The sequence below is a fragment of the Pinus tabuliformis genome, chromosome J (genome assembly GCF_031772625.1).
Source record: "Pinus tabuliformis cultivar Carrire ecotype Pingquan chromosome J, CPIR1, whole genome shotgun sequence".
In the NCBI taxonomy this organism is placed as follows: domain Eukaryota; kingdom Viridiplantae; phylum Streptophyta; class Pinopsida; order Pinales; family Pinaceae; genus Pinus; species Pinus tabuliformis.
The window spans coordinates 578,227,467-578,245,006 of record NC_142295.1 but is presented as its reverse complement, the minus strand read 5'-3'; the positions used below and the strand labels follow the sequence as shown (position 1 = coordinate 578,245,006).

Genomic DNA, 17,540 nt, shown 5'->3' with positions numbered 1-17,540 from the left:
AGAAATTGCTTCAAGCCTAAAGCTCTGCTGCAATACTAATCAACTCTCTACAAGACTTACCCAACACTTAGGCAAATAAGGCCTTCTAGGAGCCTCCTATTTCCTAGTGCAAATCCTCCATAAAAAATAGGAGAATTCCCTATTTCCTTGTGCAATTCCCAAGAGAATTGCTCTACTTGCTTCTCAAGCTTTGCTCACAAAAACGTGTGTACCATAATAAATATGATTTGTGCCTTCATTCAATCTCAATAGGCAATTCGAATTCCATGACCTACTAGGACTAAATTTAGCAGCTACTACAATTAACTAAGAGTAAGTTGAGTTAACACAAAGTCAATTACTCAACTAAACTCATGTCTATCTCTATTCTAGGACTAGAGATCAGTTAACTGACAAACACTAGAGTTAACTCCACTAGATAGTTGATTTTAGCCATCAACTAGTCCAGCACTTAAGGGGGTAATCACTGCTACATCATATGCATCATGCTCTCATCCCCTGGAGCCCCGAGTAGTGAAAGGAAGAAAAATCAATGAAAGGCAAAGGATATATGAAGAAGGGTGGAAAAACAAAGGTCAGGATAACTCATGTACCATGATTGCTCCCTCCTACATTCATACACCCAAGGTGTGGCCTTCCCTCATTATAGCTACCCTTGTACCGTGGATGTGACTTGGAGCCCTCCCTTTTGCCCCCACTTTGTCCCATCATTATTTCACATGATACCTTCCATTTGATGGATGTATCATCGACTTGTCTCTCCCTTAGAGGTTGAAACTACCTAATAGGGTCCTTTATTAACCTCTCTTGTCGAGAAAGGAAACACGTGTACATCCTAAAGTCCATTTGGAAGGGCATGCAACTATGAAGTATCCACTTTTACCCATGATTAGCAAACTTATTTACTCAATTGCACTAATGATTGGTTGTACTGGAAGGTGAGTAAACACATTGGATCTTCTACAGTATTGTAGGTGGGTCTTCATCTTGGACTTGGCCTCCCTATACAGGATCCAAGCCCTCCATAGGGTCATAATGGCACTTGTAGGGTGAGCGTTGAGAGCCATGGGCCTCCACCACAGCAGAGCATTGATTGCCACGTCATGGGCTTCTTCAGCACCACACATTGCTTGCTCGTGCCCCAGCCATACAGAGATGATGATGCACTTGGACCACACTGCCAAACCAGCCACACACATGCACCCAGCACTTGGCAGTTGATTCAGGTCCCAGATCATCTCATGGCCCTCACTGATGGAGCATCAACTTGTTATTGAGCCATTGGAGACCCATGAGACCATTGATTGTGCCCCACAGCCACTTGGGAGCACCACAGGATGTTTTGCTTGGAAATCAAGGGGCCACCCCCTTGATCATCATTTTGGAGCCCTCCTCTTCATCATGGCACATTGAGGACTCATCTTGGCCTTCCAATGACCCTTTGCACCATTATTTTATCATTTCAGCTTCATTAGTAAAGCTTATTTTACACATTTGATCTATTTGGTGGGCTTGCCACCAAAGTTATTGCTATTTTCACATTAAAATAATTATTAGGGGCTTAATTAGGCTAATTAGACCATTCAAACTTGTGAGAGGCTCATATAAATTGAAGAGAGCCTCATTTTGTAACAGATCATCACTTGGATTTGGAAGATCTCTCTAAAGAATTTGGACCTGCAATTGCGGAATGATTTGGATGAATAAATGCATTTGATGTGTGGAAAATTTTCGCTCTCTTGGAGCTTCTTGTTGGCAAGATTTTGGATGGATATACTCTTCTTTGTCTTGTAAGTGCAATATAATGCTATATTTTTGTTTTAATGGATGTCTAATGCATGGAATTATTTTCTTATGGTGAAATAATGTGCCCTAATTAATGTGAATTAGTGGAATCATTGAAACTATTGGAGATTTTTGCATGTGTTACTCATTGGACAAAGAATGAATGAATGTTCCTAGAGGATTATTTGCATATGCATCCTCGAAACTCCATAACAATTGCCATTGAAGTATAAAAGTCTAAAGTTGTCGTGTAGTTGCATCCATAGGGTTAGTGAAGTTGCTTCTTTAGGCCTCCTTGAAGAGTGAAGTTCCCGAATCTTGATCATTTTGACTCCAATCTTCCCAATAGCTAGGCATTGGTCCTAGATCCTTGGTGATCAACCCTAAACCATTTTTCCTTCCTCCTTTAATTTCCAGACTCTCACTTGTACGGCCTTGCTAGGGCATCATGCGAAATCTCTTAGAAGGGTGATCTTTCAATTCTGTTTGGACCAATCTCTGCATTGGTGTTCCTTCTAGAGATCCCCAAGGTTTCACTACATTTCAACGGTTCATTTATGAGAAAATTCAAACCCTAGCTCGGACTTTGAAGACCTATCTTTGATGTCATAGTGAGAGGCTTCCTTGAGGGTTGTCTTTTATTAAAGCTTGATCATTTCCAACCCTTTCTTAGTCCTACCTTGACCTAGTGTCCTCCTAGGAGGTCTCCCTTTCATGATCAATCCTAAAAACCTAGGTCTCGTGTGGACCCATCCAAGGTCTCTCAAGTTAAGCAACACTTATCATAGAAGCAATTGTCTACTTCAAAGAGCTTGTTGAGAGGTCTTATTTTATTTTGGAGATATTGACTCTAGATGCATCTAAATTCTCATATCATTGCAAATCACTAGGTCTTGATTTTCTCTCTTTAGGTCTTTCTTTGAGAGCCATTAAGCTTCCTTTTGAAGCATTAAACCATTATTTGAGTCTCTCCTTTGAATGGGCCTTGGAAATCACATCACACCTTGCCATTGATAATATCATTCAAGTGATTTCCCCTATACCAGACTCCTCCCATCAGTGAAAGTTCGTAAAGAGCAAGGGACACTGACTAAGGTGACTATGGGTCTTTGTCCCATTGTTGTCATTTGGTCTAGTAGTTGTCCCTTAGGTAACCCTCCTAGGACCCCTACTAGATTGAGTGGTAACATGCACCACACAAAGTATTCTCTTGTTTATTCCATCAGAGAGTTGAACCATCACACCTCCACAACCAACAATCCAATAACTAAAGTTTGTCACCCAAGAATCCCTCTATGCCATTATATTCCTTGTAATTAAATAACCATTGCCTATAGCAATATCACAGAAAATGAGACTCTAAATTCTAATAACCAAGACTCTTAGTGTACATATGTCCCTACAAGTACATGTCACCTTCCTCTTAACCTTTTCAGAGCTATAAAACATTGTTGTGGGTTTCTCATCTTCTTTAGTTGAATTTTATTTAAACTAGCTCCAAAATGTTCCTTTCCCAAATTTCCAATAGGCCACCCTTTATGACTTCTTTTTTGTTGATTTTCTACACAGTAACTTGATCAAACCTCATTCAAAAAGACAGTATAGTCACCAGTTGAGATCTTCTAAACCTCAGCAACGAACCCTTCCTTCCAAACAACCACATAGTATTCACTCAAGCTCCTCACCCCACTATTCTTCTGAATAGACATCTATGTTGAGTTTTCTCTGTTCGGCCTGAGATGTTAGGAGAGAGTTCTAGTGTTCAAAGATCACCTCCTACAACTGGTACCATAGGCTAATGAGCCACTCATCTTGTACATCCTCCTCTTGGACTGCCTCTTTAGCCTTTGGAGTTGGCCTTCTAGGGTTTTAAATTAGAATTCCCTTTCACTTCCTGATTTTTTTCTTACATAGTAGCCACTTTAGTGCTCCCACTTTGCACGAACATCTTTGTAGCTAACGCAATCCCATTGACCTACTTCTATGGTCACCCGTTGGACATTAATATATTTATCTTATTTCTCTAGGCTTAGGTTGAGATTGACATCTCAAACAACCTCTTGTGAGAAGAGTTTCATTTTCATCGCACCCTTCTATGGACCTTGTTTCATTATACAACTTCCCAATGAACTCATCCAACTTCATCTAAACATTTGCTTTACTAAAATTTGCACCTACCATATTATCTCGTCATTTCCATGCATCTAGCAAGCTACACTATAGAGTCTAGTAAGCTATACTATAAACTCATTCTAATGAAGGCGCATGCTTTGTAATCTAGCTTTACCCAATCACCATCAGTGAGTCCTTGAGGTTACATCCTATCAAATGCAACCCTCTATCCTTTTTCAACTAGAACATTAGCCAAACTAAATTTTTGACCCATCAATTTTTTCAATCTTTGTTCTTCTAGATTATGCGAAAGAAATTCCTACTAGAAACACAATGCTTGAAATTGTTGGCTCGAATACCAAATGTAAGAAAAATAAATGAGATACAAATAAAAAGAGATATTTCAAGCACATGAGAAGAAGTACAACATAACACAAGAATTACAAGGCACCAAATCCAAGCTCTACACATTGCTAAGCAACTACAAATATTTATAGTATTTTACACTTACACCTCATATTGTGAATGTTTTGCATGTAAAACAAACTAAAGAGAGAATAAACATGATGTTCAGTCAATGAGATGCATGCATCTAACTAGAGAATCCCATGCATGCATCTAACTAGCGCTGAAGTTTTCTCCACACCCAATAAGAAATTTCAACACATGATAAGACAACACCATCAAATCAGAAAAGAGGGGAATTGCTCAACCATTTCTCCTATAGAGCCAAAAAACATTATTCCTTCTCAGTGTGATGTCACTAAGGAATCTAACATCGCTCATTTGCTCAAGTTCACACAACATTCAATATCATCATCAATGACTAGTCAATCACACACCCAGAAGTCAGAATGTAAAATTATAAAATGCAATTTTAAGGCAACAACCATCATAATACTTCTCATGTATTGGCAACTATATTTTCAACACCAACATTTTACCCTACAGCATAGAATAGCGTCCCAAAGATGAAATTGATTCCTTTCAACTAATATTCTAAAGAAGGAAGGACATCTGATAGTATTTCACTAATGGAACGACTAATTCAAAGTGGGTGACATCCTCTTCTTGGCAACAAAACCATCTAGCCTGGTCTTTACCAACAATATCATAATTTTCAATGTAACATTTTAAAATATCACTAGTTATAGAAGCTTCACTCAATACCTATTTTATACTTTCAACTATCATAATTCCTCTTTTCAAGAAGAAAATGGAGTTTTAAAACTATGCAACATCTCCATCGTTATGCAACCTAGCCCTTCCAAAAGACGAAATATATTTGAGTTGCAAGGCATGTATGCTTATCACAGCCTATAGGAATGGCATATACATCTCCAACAACACTACACAATTCCATTGACAATATATCATAATTCTCCTTCAAGCACTACTCAAGACATCATGGTGGAAGATATCCATCATAAAATCAAGAAAACTTCTCTTAAGTAGGAAGGAAACAATAAGCACTTTAATATAAGTAGAAAATAATTATATTTGCTTATCATACAATCTAAATGTTGATTATTAGTTGCACATGATCCTGCAGCACAACAAGAAACCAAGAGGTTTTTTCTCCTACCCATCCAGTTTCAAATTTCACTAAGATTTGTTTCAACATGAAAGTAGAGGAGTCTTTAAGCCCATCCGAGAACACATGCAAGGTGCACATAAGGGGTATACCCCCACGATTTATATTTGTAGGACCCAAGCTTGACTTTTAACATCCTCCCAATACAGTTGACCAAACATGACCTTATTTCAAACATTTCAAGCTGAAGGGGTTCACTCAACCACTAGCATCGACGTTGCTGGACACTCTGCTAGTTCTGTGCCAACGAATGCCTAGTTTGAATCCCCTCAAGTGAGGAACACTATTATACACTGATGGCTTTACTCCACGAAAGTAGTGAAGCATGACTTCGGTTTCACCGTGAGGTTTTCCTTGGAAAAAAAAAATATTAAATTAGCATTATAATTTCTTCTTGTAGCCATAGGTTTGTTTGTCTTTGACATATTTCTCTTTTGTCTCATGTTTGTCTTTTCATTGAGTTCTTTGTGTGCGCAACTAGACTTGTGACTCCCATCTAGGAATTGGAGTAGTGCGACATATAATGGGGGGTAAGGTGTAAATGATATAAAAATTTATTTCACTATATAGAGGCTCTCACTTCCAATGTAATACAACTATTGTATTTTATATCTATGCATTGATTTTTCTAAGTTAATGAAATTATGTCATGTCCCTTCTCAAACACATTAGTAACAGGGTGTTGCTACACAATTTTGCACATTTTGACTAAGGAAGAGGGCCCCACACTTTCGACTTAGGGACTTAGGGGCCAAATCAACTTTATTTCGCTGCTAGTGGAATGTGGGGGCCACCCACATAGGAGTTCGAATTAGCCATTCGATATGATTGGAGGGAAAATCGAATGGGTGGATGGAGGGGCCCACATGAGGCTAAGGGGGCCCAAGGAGTTATAAAGAGAGATCAGCTCTCATTTTGTTTTCATCTTGAACATTTGCAAACAAACACTCTTTTGTACGCTCTGTTGCTTAGTGAGTCTACCGACTGTTTAGCCACGAATCTCTCACGCGGGAGATTCAACCTCTTCTTCGGGGGACCATCCGTGCCCACCCTAGGGAGGCCATTCCACAAGAGTTTCAGGGAGTTCAGGACAGTCACACATACAGCCAACAACGCAAAGAGGGAACTGTGTATTTCCTGGGCAGCTAGAAACACACAGGAGGAGTTGGAAGCCAGCTAGGAGGTTCATTGCTTGCTGGGAGTTTCGGGAGCTGAGGACACTGCTTTTTTTAGGAAATTTTCACTGGAGTTTGCAACCAGCTAGACTAGTGCATCAGTTATTCAAATTTCTGGGCAAAGGGATTGCGCAGAAGCCTGTAGTAGCAATTCGTGGGGACTTGGGAGAGCAGTTAATCTTGGCCAAGATCCATCCGGGGAGTAAGGAGTTGGATAGCACAGGTAAAACCAACACTTCAGAGGTGTTTGCAGAGGGATTTGCAGGTTGTTTCCTGCAGGTCGAAATTGGCAGTCGAAATTGGGGAGAGGCTCCAAGGAGGCCGAAAATCCAAAGTCAAAACTAGCGAAATTCCCTTCTGGGTTTTTCTGGGTTTTGTCCAAGGAGTCTGGGGCTGAAAGGATATAATTTTCTGGGCAGTTTTTGGGCACCTTCCAGCAGTTCGAAGTTCAGCAGGGCAGCAGTTCACTGGGGCAGTGCAGTGTAGAGTGGTGCAGCAGTTGGGCAGCCTTCAACTCAGCTATTTTCCCACCTGGGGTTGGTATTTCTTGTTCATTGGGACAAGCCCAGGTGCACCATTCCATTTCATATTGTATCTAGCCCTCTGATTTTTAATAATATGGCTCAGCAGTTCCTGATTGGCAGCGTTTTCATGGATGTCTAATGTGTGTTTTTATTTTTATATGCTGCTGCACTATTTATTTGCTTAATATCACTCACATTCCTACTTAGGAACATTACAAATTACCTATTTCTAAGCAGGTCTTAACTCTTCTCATTAGTGCTATGACTTCTCATCTTTCTCTACCTTAAAGCATATCAGATTAAGTCCAACATTTCCACAACTAAATTGGATCCACTTCCTATCATTTCCTCATCCTGACTTACATCACAGTTTCCCACCCCTTCAGTATCCAGGTATCCACTTGATTTTAAGTCACTAATTGCAAGCCAGTTTTTTAAATCTTGTACGTCACTTGATATTTATCCCAAAAAAAGTATCACACCTATTTTATAAGCTCATCAAGCCATAGAACTTGGGGTAAAAGTAAAAAATTCATAATTTTATATTTTTTCTATTGCAATAACCAAAACAGTTTACAACAAAATACCTAATATTTTAATAAATATTGATAAAATTCTATTAACGCAATTACATTCATGAGCTCATACAAATATGAATGTGTATATGTATACACATATAGCCATGATGCACAATTACATCGAAGAAGACCTTACCCATTCCAAATCATTTCCTAGGTTCTAGATGTAATAGACCACCATAAAGCAATCAATAATTATCACAAAGAAAAAGGAAGAAAATGATTTGTTTTAGCAAGGAGATGGAAACAATAGTATAACAAATATACTAAGATCAAGCACAATTTTAATAAAAATTAAAAATATATATCAAGATCGATTCTATATATATACCTGATCGATAACCATTGATCCTTGCTCTGCCACACACATTGTTTTAACTTCACTATCATGGTTGTGGCTATTTGATTGTAAATTGCTCTCAGCCAATAATGCTTCTAGACGTGCAACATGCTGGTCAAACAAAGAATATTTCCTTATCAAATATTGAAATATTAACAATATTTAGAATAGATATTCAATCTATAGTTAGCAAAAAGAGAGGCATTAATTAATTTTTCAACAACTTCAAATTTTTCAGAATAAGAGTAGCTGATTCCAACCAAAAATACAAGATGTAGCGACAGATTAGAAAATTTCAAAATAACTATATTCATGATGCATAGTAGCATACCAATTCATTACTCGTGTATGCACAAAACTAAGGATATATTTGAATGCCCAACATTTCGATTCCAAAACCCAAGACCAACAAATCAAAGTTTTCATTTGGAGTAAGTCTGGCAGTTTATAGATTTTAGCACAACAAGGACCTTATATCGCTGGCCATAGGAGGGTGACCACAGTCTCTGACACAATGTTAAACCTAAAGCTCATTTCAATCTAGAGAAAGTGGCAAAGCTTAAACACAACAAAACTAGCCTCTCTATGGGCAAAAACTTGGGACAAAAGAAAAGAAATGTCTAATAAACCACCTACTCCTTTCAACAAGTTCAACGAATTGAATAACAAACCAAGTTGTTGAAAGTTAGAACACTACACTAAGCGAGCTATTTGAAACAACAACAAAAATCACCATGAAAGATCACAAGAATCATTCAATTCTACTATAAAATAAGCAAAGCTACAAAATAAAGAGCAGTATAGCTATAAATGTCACAATCTTGAGCCCTTAATATGTTATGATAGCCAACAAGCAGTAGTAGTTAAGAGTGTCACTTTGACCCTACCAAGAGCCAAAATTGCTTAGGACAAGATAAGTGCAAACACCAATATGTTCGATAATTCTACAATATCAAAACCGATGTCATGGAAAAATAAACCAAACAACTTCATGTAGTAGTAGAACTAGGAAACAAATGCAGCTTCAACCATGTATTAGGGTCAATACTTCTCCATAAGCCTTGATGAATGATATAGGAGGGCCAAGAGAAGATCAATTTGCAAACCCAAAAAACAATAGTATACCCTTGAAAGTGTGAAGCACACATACCAAGGAGGTTTATTGTGATGTGAAAATGCATCCATGAAATTGAGGAAACCCTTCATTTTTTAACGTTGGCAATCAAGAGCACCTCATCCCACAAAGTCCATGCAAACCTACATAAAATTGTAGCATGCAACAATGAAGGAAAGTTGTGCTCCCACAAAAAAGCACAACATAATGAGGAAACAAGTATCATAAAGTCAAATTGACTAGGACCACACAAGTGGAACTGAAAGTGGACAAAATAAATTCAACAAAGGCCTAATTGGGGATGTGAGTGGGTTGTGCCTTATGAATTATCTATATAATAAATTGTCGGGCCAAGGAATGACTCCCAAATCTTTCTTTGCATTAATATAAATAGGACTATATAACATGAGGAGGTGTGACCTTTGGTATTCATATTCCAAGGCCACTTCCTATTCTGACTCTTCATTTTCTTATATTTACATATTTACAATTTTCTTACCCAATCCTTGAGGAATAGGTATCTATCATCTCCTCTCCCTAATCTGTGTTGAAATTTAGATGAATTTTTTATCATTGATAATTACTTGTCACTGTTATATGAGTTTTTCCTTTAGTATTTACTTCATTTAGTTATGTCATCAAGCAATTATACATTAACAATTTAGCCATTCAAATAGAGATCACAGTGCACTAGAGACAAGAGACACCAGAAATTAGGCCAGAGGCCAGGGCAAAACCCATGAGGGGAAAACCCAACAATCTTTTCCTTATAGATTATTTGTCGACAAGAGAAAAATCCAAGTCATAGCCAATCTGATCAGTAGTCGTATTACCTCAAAAATTGCCCAAAAAACTTTAGGCTATTTAAAAAGAAAAAGAAAAATTACAAATGCTAGGTTAGGCAAAACAATTCAAAAATGGGCAAACCAAAACCAAATTTAATGAACCAAAAGTCAATCCTAGCCGATTTCACTATTTTGGAGCCAACGATAAAGTTAGAATTATATATATATATATATATATATATATATATATATATATATATATATATAAAATGAAAATGGCCAGATCTAAAGAGAAACCTTAATGGCTACTAGATTAACAACAAAACTACAAAATAATGTGCTCAAAATAATTGAAGAAATGGTGTTACGCAAAAATTACTAAAGAAGATAGAAAATATTAACCATCTCTTATACCATGTTAGAATATTAAGAATATGAAAATACAACAATATAAAACAAACACAGAACCTTACTAATCTAATCTCCTAAGCATATAATAACACTTAATCAATAGAAGAAAAGAGATGAGATAAAAGAAAGACCACACCAGATATAGATGGTTAAACCCCAAATGGAGAAACATCCACGGGAAGGTAATAGAATCTTTATTATATTTAGAAATCTCCAATCTTACATAAAGAGCAGCTCCACAAATCCTTCACCCTTTACAAAGGTAAGACTTTATCACTATACATTGTGTTGTATATCTCATGGGTCTCCCTCACCTCTATTATATAACAAGAGATATGGAGGAATCCCATCCCAATAATACATGTGGGATAATGTAAGTTCACCTCTTCATATAAATAATTATTACAATGGATTTTTCCTCCATGATGAATGTGGGATATACCTCTTTTACATAAGATTACAAGTTCTTCTGACATAACCTAGATATTATTACCTTCCAACGGGACACATTCCAACACCCCCCCTTATTGATGACTAGGAAGAAGGAACACTTATGGAGGAAGATGGCATTACATCAGCATCTTGGAAACCCAAAAAGCGCAGCCGAGTTTGAGCATACAGAACCATTCACAATCCCTCTTCAAGCCATATCAAGGTGAGATCGATGCTTTGAAATTAAAGTACTAGTTACAACAGTTAGAAGTTTACTTCAATGTTCACCACATAGATGACGAATAAAAAAAATCATTTGCTCGTTGAAAATTAGAAGGCCATGCCCTGAACTAGTGGGAAAGCCACACAAGCATCCTGAAGCTGGAGAGGAATCCTCCGATAACTAAGTGGAAGGATTTTAAAACTCTCATAAAGTCTCAATTCTATTATATCAGTACTATAGAGAGGACTAGTGAATCGAATGGCATTACTTCAAGCAAAGACAAGGGAAAAGTGTACAAGAATATACCATAGAATTTACGAAGAATGAAATAATGCTAGGTATCTCTCCCAAGAACCCAGATGTACTCCTCAAATATTTGGGGATCTACAGTGTACACAACCATCAAAGAAAACAGGTGATGCTATTAAAACCCAAAACGGTGTACAAGGCTTGTGTACAAGCACAATACCTAGAAAACATAGGCCAAAAGAAAGGGCAATTGAGTGGTTCAAATCAAAAGGAACACCAAGATGCCTCTAAAGAATGAAAGAAGTGGAGAGAGGGGAAGGACAAGAAGACAGCAACAATATCACACCAATGCAAAGATCCTAACAACCACCATAACATTGATGGTCACACAAAGGAAAAGTGTTCGAAATTACATCCAAAACTCAACCCAAAGAACCAGGAGAAGGACAAGAAGAAGAAAAATTTTATAGCCACATATTCAAGCAATCAGAGGGAAAGTAGCTCGAACATGGACAAGACAATTGTCTACACATCAGTAAAGAAAGGGGTGAATCTAAGTAGCCTTCAGCAACAAAAAGAGGAGATGACCAAACTCTTCCATATAAAGATACAAGTCAAGAAGAAAAAAATTGATGCTTTATTCAACTTATGATCACAGGAAAATCTCATTGCAGCAAAGCTAGTCAACAAACTAGGAATGGAGGTTTGAGATCAGCCTAGCCTATATCCACTAAGATGAGTAAATAAGGATACAAAAATCCAAGGTAATAAAACAGTGTAAAATAAAATTTGTTATCAATGTTAATTTATTGAAGTAAAATTGGATGTAGTTGCACTTGATGTATGTGGAGTTGTGCTTGGAAGTCCCTAAATGTAGATACAAGATACAATCTTCATGAGGAGAGCCAACTAGCACCACCTCATCAAGGACGAAAATCCTTCATCATCAATGCACACAAGGGCAAGTCTAAAATTTCGCTAGTAAGTGCCAACCAAGCCAAGAAATTGATCTGTTCTAGCAAAAAGTATGTTTTACTGTCTTTAAGGGAAAAACAGTATGTAAAAGAGCCAATGAGACCAAAGGAATCCCTAGAGGGGTGCACTAAGGAACAAAGACAGCAACAAGAAGAGTAGCTACAGGCTAGAGTGAAGTGTTCCAGGAGCCTAAAGGGCTATCACCCAAGAGAAAAGTGGAGCATGAGATCCAACTATTGCTAGACTCTCCATTACCAAACATCGGCTTGTACAGGCAATCCATTTTGGAATCAAATGAGGTCAAGAAGCAGTTGTAGCAACCATTAACGCAGAGTGTTACTCGACCACATACCTGGTCACCCATCATAAATGTGCCAAAGAAGGATGGGACTTGGCGAATGTACATTAATTACAGGTCACTAAACAAAATTATGTTGAAGAACAAGTACCCCCTACCCAGGATGGATGACCTATTGGACCAGTTGCAGCAACCATAATACTTCACCAACTTAGATTTAAAATCAAGTTATCACCAAGTTCAAGTCAAAAAAAAGATACCTGAAAGACCACCTTCAAAACCAGACAAGCTTTGTATGAGTGGTTAGTCATGCCATTTGGCCTATGCAATGCACCAACTACATTTATGAGATTAATCAATGACATATTGTGCCCATATCTAGATTCATTTGTTATTGTTTATTTAGATGATATATTGGTATACAATGTTATCTGGGAGGAACAAATATCACATTTGATGTTAACGCTAGAAACATTGAAGAGGCACTGGTTGTTCGCAAATCTCAAGAAGTGTGATTTTTCACAGCAATCATTGGTGTATTTAGGCTATGTGATTGGTTGAGGGGAGCTTAAAATAGATCATGCAAAGATGGATGTCATCATGAAGTGGTTGGTGCCTACGAATGTTTCAGAGGTAAAGTGTTTTGTTGCAGTAGCACAATACCTAAGAAAATCCATAGCTTCATTTTCTGCAGTAGTTGCACCAATCCATGCCATAACAGCAAGTGACAAGCAATGTTATCAGAACCGGACCGAAACCAATGGAACTGGCTAGCCCGGTTGTTGTTGGCCCAAAACTAGTCTGAACTGGACCTCCGAACCGGCCAGTTCAAGACCAATTTCATGCAGTTTGTACCTTCCCAAGTCAGCGTAAAAAAAATTGTCTTTTCTTTATTTTTTTTATTTTTTCATTTGGTTGCCCCACTTCTAATTCTCCCCTAGGCCAACCTAATATTCAAGCCTTTTACTTAAAATTTTAACATTACCATGAAATGACTCAGGATGTTTGAAAGTGGTTCCAACCTCATTGGATTTCATAGGGAGAAAGTAGAAGTTTAAATTTTACTCAAAATCCAGCAAACTTAACAATTTTTCAGGATATCAAGATTGCAGGGATAGCAACGTTTCCATTGGATTTTGTCATGTACGATGGTAAGGAACTACTATTTAATAAAGAGCACCAATCCCTCTATGCACTTTGATGTTAGTGGCAATGGTTGTCGAACCCCTCTATCATGACACTACCAAAAATGTACCCATCAATCAAACAAAATCTTGACTTGACATGCTACGCTTTTTATATCTTATTTTAATGCTTAGAGGGTTATATTGATGATGAAGATCCCAATATAGGCAATGATTGCAGACTTGGATGCTACTCATTCTTCAAATGAGAATGAGGAGGATGATCAAGATGATGATTTTGATGATGACATTGACAATTAGCACTTGTAGGTTGTAGTTGTAGTATTGTAGGTTGTAGTATCATGCTATCATGTTATTTTGGACTATAAAGGCCTTTTAGAACCTACTTCTTGATGTTTTTTGGTTCAACGATATTTTGCACTAAGTGCTATTTTGGTTAATGCATTATTACTTGCTATATAAATGAGACTTTTTGTATATTTGTGTATAAATTGTTTGGATTCATATGGATGCATATGAATATATATGTTTTTCTTTAAAATATGAAAATTTTATGTGTTTTTGGTAATTCGGTTTTTTACCAATTCTGGTCAGGTTCCAAACGGTTCTCGGCCCAAAAGGTTTTTTGGTTCAATCACAAGTTCGATCTAATAACATTGGTGACAAGAGTTTCCAATGGGGGAAGGGTCAGTAGAAGGCCTTTGAAGAATTAAAGAAGAATAACAGTCAAGCATCAATTCTTGCATTACCAAACTTGCACTAGCCCAAGTGAAGATAGATGCGAGTGGTTATGTTATGGGAGCGATCTCGATATAAGAAAGCCTATATGCTACCATTATAAAATGTTTCATAGGGTGGTTCTCAACTACCCTACCTACAAAAAGGAGCTCTACGTCCTAGTACACGTTGTCAAAAAGTGGAAACACTATCTAATAGAAAAGAAGACAATCATCCACATAAATCACCAACCACTATAGTATCTGCAGGCCCAAAGTAAGTTACAACAGACAAAGCATTACAAGTGGATGGGGTTTTTACAGTACTTTCATTGAGTGATCAAGTACAAGAAGGGCAACACAAAAAAGTTGCCCGACATGCTTTCAACTTTTCAAGGCCACCCATATCAAAAATTACAACCTTGAAACTCTGATGCACATGGTTCCTTTCAACCATGATGTAAACTAAGAGGCATATACAGAGGATGAGGACTTCAAGTGTGAAAATTTCAAACACGAAATTCTACTACAATAACTTATTTATTTCTCCTACTTATTTTCCACAATAAGTTATTTACAAAACCCTTCAATAAACATCAAAGTAAATTCTACTGCAGTTGTCACATAATAGCATAGAGAAAAGAACAGTGAAATACAAGCACAAGAATCAATCACATCAACACAGTTATTTTTGGACAATAGTCCCTGGAAAAACCCAATGCGGGAAAACCAGTGCAGCAGATGAGGGTTTATTTATTATTCTTCAGCAACAATCTCTTTACAAGGAATGATTTTGCAGAACATAGAGAAACCTCTAAGAAAACACCTGAGATAATTTTCCTCCTCCCTTTGGAGAAATTCTGACACCCCAGAGACCCTCTAGCCTTCACTGCATCATCTGCGTGAGGGCTACATGAGAAATGTGTCCCTAGTTGCGCTGTCTCTCAGAGCTCTCCCTCTGCGTTGTCTCTCTGATGCACTACGTCACCTCCTCCTCAGTCTCTGACTGATGCTGATACCGTCCTCTTCCTTCACCCTGCAACTCTCCCTCTAAAATCAAACTCTTACTCCTTGAGAATTGATTTCCCTCGGGTTGAGTATTTGCCCGATGTGTCTCCAAATGACTCCCAAGTCTTCCTTTATACTTATCTTGTTGAGATATCAACGGTCGTGATCTAATCTCTAATCAACGGGAAAGATTAAATTAGACTTGATCCTTATCTCTTAGAAGCTTCTCACCCATATTTTCCTTAATACCCATTAATATTTTAATTTTCCTAAGTTTAGACTAAGGAACCTCATTAAAAATATTAATTATTTTAATAAAATACAATCTAAGTGGAATTTCAGCAAACGATTTCTGGGTCTTCGAGATCTCATGTGTTCTAGCCCCTCCACAAAATTTCGAAGCTAGAGCACATCCGATGCTACCCAAAATCAACATCAAAGAGTTGTTTCCACAGTTGCAGAGCCAGAGTCATGCAGACAATGGAAATAGGATAGTTGACTTAGGACTATCATCTCTACAACAGGTTACTATATAGGATGGACAAGCTATATTCACCTCAAGGTGAGCAACTACAGCTAATTAGAGACGCTCACACATCCAAGGTTGCAGGGCATTTTGGTTTTGGGAAGACAGTGGTCAATTTGTAGAGGTATGTGTATTAACCTAGGATGCAAGAAGATGTAGTTAGGTTCATTAAAAGATGTATACTTTGGTGCACCAACAAGCCCAGTAACAAAAATCAAGCTCTCTACCATCCCTTACATATACCCACTCGTACTTGGAAAAGCATTTCCATGGACTTTGTGGGAGGTTTACCAACAACCAAAAAGAGACATGACAACCTGTTTGTGGTAGTTGACAAGTACAGCAAGATGTGAATTCTCATGCATTGTAAAAAGACCATCAACGGACAAGAAGCAACAAACTTGTTCTTTGGACAGGTTTAGGTGAACTTTGGGCTACCAAGGAGCATCATTTCAGACAGGGACACTAGATTTCTCAGTGCATTTTGGACTACATTGTGGAAGAAGATGGGCACAAATTTGAAGAGGTCTACAACATTTTATCCATAGACAGATGGGCAAAAAGAAGTAGACAAAAGGACTTTTGTGTGGATTTTGAGGGGTTGAATCAGAAGTATCCGAAAACTTGGGATGAAAATCTAATATATGTACAACACTCTTATAACAGAGCAGTCCACACTTCTATTGGTAAGTCTTCATTTGAAATTTGTCTTGGATATTTGCCACCTTCACCTTTGGTTATTGCATACCGACAACAAGGAGGAATGAGGAAGGATCTCACAAGGGACGCTTTAAGAGCAGAGAAAATTGTTGAGAAAATCAGGCAGATCCATGTACAAGTACAGGAGACAGATCAAGCAAATCCATCTACAAGTATAGGATACACTGAAGTAGTCATAGGAAAAGTACAAGGCCATACATGATCAACATAGAATAGAGAAGTTATTCAAAGTGAGAGACAAAGTATGGCTACAATTGAACAAGGAGAGGCTACAAGGTCCTAATAAAAAAATCAAGGTTTTGCAGTACAGTCCTTTCGAGATACAGCAAAAGATGGGAGATAATGCCTACAAACTCAATCTACCCACATACATGTTCATTTACTCGATGGTGAATGTGGAAAATCTAAAACTCTATTAGCCATCAATGTTGGATCAGGAAGAGGCGCAAGTCCTACCTTCCATAGAGGACTTAGCTCCAGATGCTCAGGCAAAGTTGATGGAGGATACAGTTTTGCAGAAGAGGTCCAAAACTACAAGATAGGGGCAACAAGACCTTTGGAAAATTGGGTTGAAAGGACAGTTTCCAGGCAAGGCTAAATGGTACTCCCAGGGCTTGATCAGATTTTCTAAGTAGTTTCATCCTGAAGATGAAAAACACTAAATGGTTCACAACGTTGACAGGAAAAATCTCTATGCGATGGATCTGGAAAACAAATATCAAATCACATTCTAATTACAGAAGCCGTGGTTCAGAAATTTCCTCACCTCATTTAGTAAAATCTTGTGAGGACCAAAAGCCTGCCAAAATGGGCAGGTATGATCCAAATTG

General features: G+C 37.8%; 1 protein-coding gene across 1 annotated transcript in view; it reads right to left on the bottom strand.

Moving 5' to 3' along the window:
• The window catches only part of LOC149228300 (uncharacterized), a 130,252-nt gene that overhangs the window by 14,907 nt on the left and 97,805 nt on the right, over positions 1–17,540 (bottom strand). Inside the window, exon 6 of the mRNA XM_089378144.1 lies at positions 8,100–8,219. Within this exon, the coding sequence (XP_089234270.1) occupies positions 8,100–8,219 (120 nt within the window). The remainder of the gene's footprint in view (positions 1–8,099; positions 8,220–17,540) is intronic.